This window comes from Dromiciops gliroides, chromosome 1 (assembly GCF_019393635.1).
Source record: "Dromiciops gliroides isolate mDroGli1 chromosome 1, mDroGli1.pri, whole genome shotgun sequence".
NCBI lineage: Eukaryota > Metazoa > Chordata > Mammalia > Microbiotheria > Microbiotheriidae > Dromiciops > Dromiciops gliroides.
The window spans coordinates 49,061,538-49,070,611 of NC_057861.1; the positions used below are offsets into that span (position 1 = coordinate 49,061,538).

Sequence of the window (9,074 nt, forward strand, 5' to 3'; positions counted from 1 at the left end):
GTTTGCTCCCATGCTTTTTTTAGCGTGATGTTTGCAGCAATGTTGTCAAACGCCTTCAGTGAGGACAAACACACCATCAAGATCAGCTGCTACACTGATGATAAATTATTTAACTTGAAAAGGCTACAAGCCAAGACTTAAATGAAGGGAGAGCTGGTGTATGATTTTTCTTCACAGATGAGTGTGCATCCAATGCAGTCTCTGAAGCTGAGATGCAACAAAGTATGGATCCATTCTCTCCTGCTTATGCTAATTTTGACGTAACAAATAACACCAAGAAAAAACAGGTTCACCGCCAGCCAGCACCACACTACCCATATGTGGAACCATCAGTTACAGCAAATGGAGCAAATGGGAAGCTCCAAAGGATAGTGTGGGAGAGAAGAGGTATTACCTCTGGGGTCAAATACAAACCCTTCTGATTAGATTCTAACCCACCTTTCTAATTTCTTTTTTTTAATAAATAAAAGTATTTTATTATTTTCCAGTTACACATAAGGATAGTTTTCTCTTTTTCCTTTTTTTTTTTTTTTTTTGGTGAGGCAATTGGGGTTAAGCGACTTGCCCAGGGTCACACAGCTAGTAAGTTTCAAGTGTCTGAGATCGGATTTGAACTCAGGTCCTCCTGAATCCAGGGCCAGTGCTTTATCCACTGCACCACCTAGCTGCCCCTAAGGATAGTTTTCAACATTTGTTTACATAGGATTTTTAGTTCCAAATTTTTTCTCCCATCCTCCCTTCTCTCCCTCCTCCCCAAGATGGTAAGCAGTCTGATATAGGTTATATATGTACAATCACATTAAACATATTTCTGCATTAGTCATCTTGTGAAAGAAGAATCAGAACACAAGGGGGAAACCTCAAAAAAGAAGGAAAAAAACAGTCCAAAAGTAGAAACTGTATGGTTCAATCTGCATTCATAATCTATAGTTCTTTTTTCTGGATGTTGAGAACATTTTCTATCATGAGTTCTTTGAAACTGTTTTGTATTGTTGCACTGATGAGAAGAGCCAAGTCTATCACCATTGTTCATCACATAATGTTGTTGTTACTGTGTACAATGTTCTCCTGGTTCTGCTCCTCTCAGTCAGCATCAGTTCATGTAAGTCCTTCCAGGTTTCTCTTAACTCCTCCTGCTCATCATTTCTTATAGCACAATACTATTCCACTACATTCATATACCACAACTTGTTTAGCCATTCCCCAATTGATGGGCATTCCCTTGATTTCCAATTCTTTGCCACCACAAAGAGAGCTGCTATAAATATTTTTGTACATGTGGGTCCTTTCCCTCTTCTATGATCTCTTTGGGATACAGACCTAGCAGTGGTACCACTGGGTCATGAACAGTCTCATAGCCCTTTGGGCATATTTCCAAATTGCTCTCCAGAATGGTTGGATCAGTTCACAGTTCCACCAAAAATTCATTAGTTTTCCAATTTTTCCACAACTTCTCCAACATTTATTATTTTCCTTTTTCATCATATTAGGTGTGAGGTGATAGCTCAGAGTTGTTTTAATTTGCATTTCTCTGTTCAATAGTGATTTAGAGGGGCAGCTAGGTGGAGCAGTGGATAGAGCACCAGACCTGGAGTGAGGAGGACCTGAGTTCAAATCCAGACTCAGACACTTGACACTTAATAGCTGTGTGACCCTGGGCAAGTCACTTAACCCCAATTGCCTCACCAAAAAAAAAAAAAATAGTGCATTAGAGCATTTTTTCATATGGCAACAGAGAGCTTTGATTTCTTCATCAGAAAACTGCTTGTTGTTATCCTTTGACCATTTCTCAATTGGGGAATGACTTACATTCTTATAAATTTGATTTAGTTCCCAATACATTTTAGAAATGAGGCCTTTATCAGAAATACTGGTTATAAAAATTGTTTCCCAGTTTTCTGCCTCCCTTTTAATTTTGGCTGTATTGCTTTTGTTTGTACAAAACCATGTTAATTTAATGTAATCAAAGTCTTCCATCCTGTATTTCATAATATTCTCTATCTCTTGTTTGGACATAAATTGTTTTCCTCTCCATAGATCTGAGAGGTAAACTATTCCTTCCTCTCTTAATTTATCTATGGTATCACCCTTTATGTCTAAATCTTGAACACATTTTGACCTTATTTTTGTATAAGGTGTAAGATGTTGATCTATGCCTAGTTTCTGCCATACTATCTTCCAGTTTTCCCAGCTGTTTTTTCCAAATACCATGTTCCTATTCCAGAAGCTGGAGTCTTTGGGTTTATCAAACAGTAGATTACTATAGTCATTTACTACTGTCTTCTGTGCCTAACCTATTCCATTGATCCACCACTCTATTTCTTAGTACCAAATAGTTTTAATGACTGCCACTTTACATTATAGCTTCAAAATTGGTAGGGCTAGCCCACCTTCCTGTGCATTTTTTTTCATTTGTTCCCTTGATATTCTTGACTTTTTGTTCTTCCAGATGAATTTTGTTATTATTTTTTCTAACTATAAAATAATTTTTAGGTAGTCTGATTGGTACGGCACTGAATAAGTAAATTAACTTAGGTAGAATTGTCATTTTTATTATATTAGCTCAGCCTATCCATGAACAATTGATATTTTTCCAATTACATAGATCTGATTTTATTTGTGTGAAAAATATTTTGTAGTTGTGTTCATAGATTTCCTGGGTTTGTCTTGGCAGGTAGACTCCCAAGTATTTTATATTGTCTAACGTTATTTGTCTTCTATTTTTGGGGGGGGGAGGAGGCAGGGCAATGAGAGTTAAGTGACTTGCCCAGGGTCACACAGCTAGTAAGTGTCAAGTATCTGAGGCTGGATTTGAACTCAGGTCCTCCTGAATCCAGGACCAGTGCTTTATCCACTGTGCCACCTAGCTGCCCCCTGTCTATCATTACTTTAAATGGAATTTCTCTTTCTATCTCTTGCTGCTGAGCTTTGTTGGTCATGTATAAAAATGCTGATGATTTATGTGGGTTTATTTTATATCCTGCAACTTTGCTAAAGTTGTTAATTGTTTCAAGCAGTTTTTTTAGTTGATTCTTTAGGATTCGCTATGTATACTATCATATAATCTGCAAAGAGTGAAAATTTTGTTTCCTCCTTGCCTATTCTAGTTCCTTTAATTACTTTTTCTTCTTTATTGCTATAGCTAACATTTTAGTACAATATTAAATAATAGAGGGGATAATGGACATCCCTGTTTCACCCCTGATCTTATTGGGAATGCCGCTAACTTATCCCCATTACATATAATGTTTGCTGATGGTTTTAGGAGGATAGTGCTTATTATTTTAAGAAAAGCTCCACCTATTCCTATGCTCTCTAGTGTTCTTAATAGGAATGAGTGTTGTTTTTTGTCAAACACTTTCTCTGCATTTATTGAGATAATCATGATTTTGGTTAGTTTTGGTATTGATGTAGTTGATTATGTTGATAGTTTTTTTAAATGTTGAACCAGCTTTGCGTTCCTGGTATAAACACACCTGGTCATAGTGTATTATCCTGGTGATCACTTGCTGTAATCTCCTTGCTAATATTTTATTTAAGATTTTTGCATCAATATTCATTAGGGAAATTGTTCTGTAATTTTCCTTCTCTGTTTTGGCTCTGCCTGGTTTAGGTATCAACACCATATTTGTGTCATAAAAGGAATTTGGTAGAACTCCTTCACCTATTCCTCCAAATAGTTTGTATAGTATTTGGAATTAATTGTTCTTTAAATGTTTGGTAGAATTCACTTGTAAACCCATTTGGCCCTGGATATTCAATTTCTTTTTCTAAAATGGGCCTATTTAAGGGTTTTATTTCCTCTTCAGTTAACCTGGGCAATTTGTATTTTTGTAAATATTCATCCATTTCATTAAGATTGTCAAATTTATTGGCATACAGTTGGGCACAATAGCTTCTAATTATTGCTTTAATTTATACTTCATTGGTGGTGAATTCACTGCTTTCATTTTTTAATACTGGTAATTTGGTTTTCTCTTTCTTTTTTTTAATCAAATTAACCAAAGGTTTATCTATTTTATTGTGGGTTTTTTCATAAAAGCAGCTCTTAGTTTTATTGATTAATTCTATAGTTTTCTTGTTTTCAATTTTATTAATTTATCCTTTTATTTTTAAGATTTCTAATTTAATATTTAATTGGGGATTTATAATTTGGTATATGACAAATATGACAAATTTGATATTTAATTGGGGATTTATAATTTGGAATATATCTATCATATCTAACTTTTTTCACATTCTATTCACCTCTTTAACTTCGTTCTTATTTATTTTGTGGTTAGATTTATCTAATTCTGAGAAAGGAAGGATCAGATCCCCATTAGTATAGTTTTGTTGTCTATTTCCTCTTATAATTCATTTAACCTTTCCCCTAATAATTTGAATGCTATACCACTTGGTGCATACATGTTTGGTATTGATATTACTTCATTATCTATAGTACCTTTTAGCAAGATGTAGTTTCCTTCTTTATCTCTTTTAATTAGATCTATTTTTTCCTTTGCTTTGTCTGAGATAAGAATTGCTACCCCTGGTTTTTTTTTTTCACTTCAGCTGAAGCATAATATATTCTGCTCCAACCTTTTACCTTTACTCTGTGTGTCTCTCTGCTTCAAATGTGTTTCTTGTAAACAACATATTGTAGGATTCTGATTTTTAATCCACTCTGCTATTCACTTCCCTTTTATGGGAGAGTTCATCCCATTCACATTCACAGTTAAGATTATTAACTGTTTATTTCTCTCCATCCTCTTTCCCCCTTTGTTTGTATTCTTTTTTCCCTTCTTTTACCCTATTTCTCCTGACCAGTTTTGCTTCTAACCACTGATTCCCTCAATATGTCCTCCCTTTTATCAGCCATGCTTCCTTTTCTTGCCCCTTTTCCCCCTGCTTCTGCCCTCCCTTCTATCAATATCACCCTTTCCCCTTCCCCTTTTGTTTCCTTAAAGAGTAAGCTAAAAAAAAAAAAAGAGTAAGTTAAGTTCCTTTATACAAATGGGAGTGTATTTTATTTCCTCTCTGAACCAAATCTGATGAGAGTAAGGTTGAAACAATGCTCACCCCTCCCTTCTTTCCCTCAATTGTAATGGGTTCTTTTTGTGCCTCTTCATATGATGTAATTAACCCCATTCCACCTCCCCCTACCTCTTCTTCCCCTAGTGTAATTTTATTCTGCCCCTTAAGTTTCTTTAGATCATCACATCAAAGTCAATTTAATAACAATACCTTAATAGAGATACAGATCCCAAGAGTTAAAAGTATTATCCTCCCTCATAGGGATTTAAGCAGTTTAACTTAAATGAACAACTTCCCCCTCCCCTTGTTTATCTCTTTATACTTCTCTTGAGTCTTGTATTTGGAGATTAAATTTTCTGCTCAGTTCTGGTCTTTTTCTTAGGAAACCTTGGAAGTCCCCCATTTCATTGAATGTCCATCTTTTCCCCTGAAAGGGAATAATCAGTTTTGCTGGGTCATTGATTATTGGTTATAATCCAAGCTCCTTTGCCTTCCAGAATGTCATATTCCAAGCCCTGCCAGGTCCTGTGCAATCCTGATTGTGGCTCCATGATATTTAAATTGTTTCTTTCTGGCTGCTTGGGGTATTTCCCCCTTCACCTGATAATTTGGAGTTTGACTACAATATTCTTTGAAGTTTTCCTTTTGGGGTTTCTTTCAGGAGGTGATCAGTGGATTCTTTCAATGATGATTTTATCCTCTGATTCTATAATTTCAGGGCAGTTCTCCTTGATAATTTCCTGGAATATGGTGTCTAGATGCTTTATTTGATCATGGCTTTCAGGTAGTCCAATAATTCTTAGATTATCTCTCCTGGATCTATTTTCCAGGTCAGTTTTTTCCCAATGAGGTATTTCACATTTTCTTCTATTTTTTCAGTCTTTTGATTCTGCTTGACAGATTCTTGATGTCTTATGGAGTTATTAGCTTCCATCTGCCCGATTTTAATTTTTTTCCCAATTTTAATTTTTAAGGCATTATTTTCCTCAGTAAGCTTTCGCATCTCTTTTTCCATTTGGCCAATTTTTTCTCCCATTTGGCCATTCTTTTATCCCATTTGGCCAATTTTTTCTCTCATTTGGCTAATTGTATTTTTTAAGGAATTGTTTTTCTCAGTCAATTTTTGTGCTTCTTTTCCCAGCATAACTCTCATTTCTCTTGTTTCTTTTTCCATTTTTTCTTCTACCTCTCTCATTTAGTTTTGAAAAGCCTTTTTGAGTTCTTCAAAGAAGGCTTTTTGGTCTTGAGACAAGATGCTCTTCCTACTTGAGTCTTCACTTGTAGGCATTTTGACAAACTCATCTGAGTTTTGGTCTTCCTTTTCACCATAGAAGCTGTCAATGGTAAGGGTCCTTTTTTGTTTCTTACTCATGTTGTAGCCTATTTTTAAACTTATAAAGTTGAAGTCTGCTCTTGGGGCACAGGGGTCACTGTTGCTAGCTTCTTGCAGCTCTAAGCTGCCCCACTCTCAGCTGTGTCAAGCTGCAGCTGTGTTGAGCTGCCTGCTGAGCCAAGCAGGGTTAAACCACCTTTCCCTTTCACCCAGGTGAGACAGACCTTTCCTGAAGTCCTCTAAATTATCTCAAGTAGGAGGATTGTGTCTCTCTGTCTTTTTGTAGATTCTGTAGTTCCAGAATCTGTTTAGAGGCTTGATTTAATGTTGTTTTTGAGGGAAACACTGGAAAGCTCAGGCAACTTCCCAGCTTCTCTCTGCCATCTTGGCTTCACCCCCAGAACTCTGGCTCCCCAACCTTTCTAATTTCATTATGCATTCTTCTTTATTATGCACTCTGTGGTCCAACCACATTTGCCTTTTTACTGTTCCTCACACCTCACACCATTCCATCTCATGTCTTTTGTCTTTGCACTGGCTGTCCCTCATTCCTAGAATACTCTCCTTCTTCACCTCCATCTTCTTGGATCTCAAGTCAGTTAATCTGGATTGGAGTTGCTAGTCTGCTATTTATTATCCATGTGACCTTAGAAAACATAGCATTGGGGGAAGCTAGATGGTGCAGTGGTTAAGGCACCAGCCCTGGATTCAGGAGTACCTGAGTTCAAATCCGGCCTCAGACACTTGACACTTGCTGGCTGTGTGACCCTGGGCAAGTCACTTAACCCCCATTGCCTGCAAAACCAAACAAACAAAAAAAAAAGAAAACATAGCATTTAGAATTGGAAAGGACTTTGAAGGCCATCTAGTTCAACTCCTCCATTTTACAGATGAGGAAACTGAGACCTTGATCAATCCCCAATCCCCTTCCCTCATCAATTTCCATTTCTGAAAAATGAAGGAGTTGAACTAGGCAAGCATCAAAGACCCTCCCAACTCTAAACCCAATGATTCTATGGTGCAGTTTGGAATCACTAGAACTTTTAGGCATCTGCCTACTTCTTTAAATCTCCTTCTTCCTAGAGTCTAGCTCATAGTTCTGCCCAAACCTAACTTGATTCCCTTTCTTGTCTGCCTTTACAGTGCCCAAGATGCTTGCCACTAACTACGCCTATGACAAACCCTGCTCCTGGGTGATCTCAGAGGGTACCAAGAATGCTGTGGCCAGTAAACGGATCCTGTATTTGGCCAAGCCCAAGGAGCGGAAAGATTGCAATGAGGGCCATGACCCCTACTGCATCTCAGTGGCTGCCATGAGGGCGGAGCCATCTCCCCGAATCTATGAGCTTGCCACTCCTAAAAGGGTAGCCAGAAAAATCTAAGAGCCTCATGTACTTCGTTCTCACCCCTTTCATCTTCCCAGATGGCAGCAACCCAACCTCTCCCGCCAAGTAAACAACTCCAGCATGTCTTCCCTGTGCAATCTATTTTGAGCAAGGAGGAGCAAATGGGGGGAAAGGGCATAATAATAATAATAATAATAATATTAATTATAAGCATTATAATAGTTACTACCATTTGTACAGTAGTGGTTTTTTGTTTTGTTTTGTTTTATTGTCGTTTTATGTTCATTCCAGGGAAGGGAAACAGGACAGAAATTTGGATCTCTATTTTACAGAGGAGAAAAATGAATGCCAAAAAGAGATGAAAGTAATTTGCTTGAGGTCTCACCAGAAAATAAAGGGCACTACTGGGATTAGAACCCAGGCCTCTTTTCATTTGTGTATCATATTGACCAATGAGCTTGGGAAGAGAATCCAGGCGAACTACTTCCAGGGGTTCTGGTAACTTGAATACAGTTACTGGCATAAGAGACAAACATGTAGTTAAGCCTGAATCACTAGATGATAAACAGCAGCTGGTCTCATGCTCCCAAAGGGGTCCCCAGAAAACCAACCCAGGTTCATGTCATTTGAGTGGGTCTGTTCCCTCTTTCACACAGAAATGCACTCTGCCACATAAGGCACATAGGCAGGGAATAGGCATAATGGAGAAGCACACATTAGCAGATGACTTCTACCACTGCCCTCTAGTGGTGACATCCTGCTGCTCTCTATCGGCGTATACTCTGAGTTCCTACTCAGTTCCTGCCCCTCCCAGGGTCTCAGGTCTGAAGAACTCACACATACAAAACTATTTCATCTGTTTGGAGTCACAGACCCCAGCCAGTCATGTGCTTCTGTGATTAGGCATTTAATTCAACCTTGTGTTTAGAAGTCCTTTATCCTGTTGTCTCTTTCTTATTTGACTCTCTCTGAGGGCTCTTCCCCAAATTGTACTCATATGCTTTGGGAGAAAGGGGGAGGTATTACTTATTCCCCTCAGGAAGGAAACAAGCATTTATGTTGCACCTACTATGCTCCAGGCACTGTGTTAAGCACTTTACAAATATTATCTCTTTTGATCTTTACAATAACCCTAGGAAGTACTTTTATGATCTGCATTTTATCATTGAAGAAACTGAGTCAGACAGAGGTTGACTTGCCCAGGGTCACATAGCTAGTAAGTGTCTAAAGCTTGATCCTGAACTCAGGTCCGGTGTTCTAACTACTGAGACACCTAGCTGCCTCAGGGTTCTAAAAGGAAGACAAGGCTGTTTTTAGTATTTCCACTCATGAGTCCCAACAATAATAACTAGCATTTATTGTAGCACTTTAGAAATATC

General features: G+C 37.8%; 1 protein-coding gene across 1 annotated transcript in view; it reads left to right on the forward strand.

Moving 5' to 3' along the window:
- Positions 1-7,731, forward strand: part of THEG (theg spermatid protein) — a 31,746-nt gene extending 24,015 nt beyond the window's left edge. Inside the window, exon 7 of the mRNA XM_043979927.1 lies at positions 7,493-7,731. Coding sequence (XP_043835862.1) covers positions 7,493-7,731 — 239 coding nt within the window. The remainder of the gene's footprint in view (positions 1-7,492) is intronic.
- Positions 7,732-9,074: the final 1,343 nt, after the last annotated feature.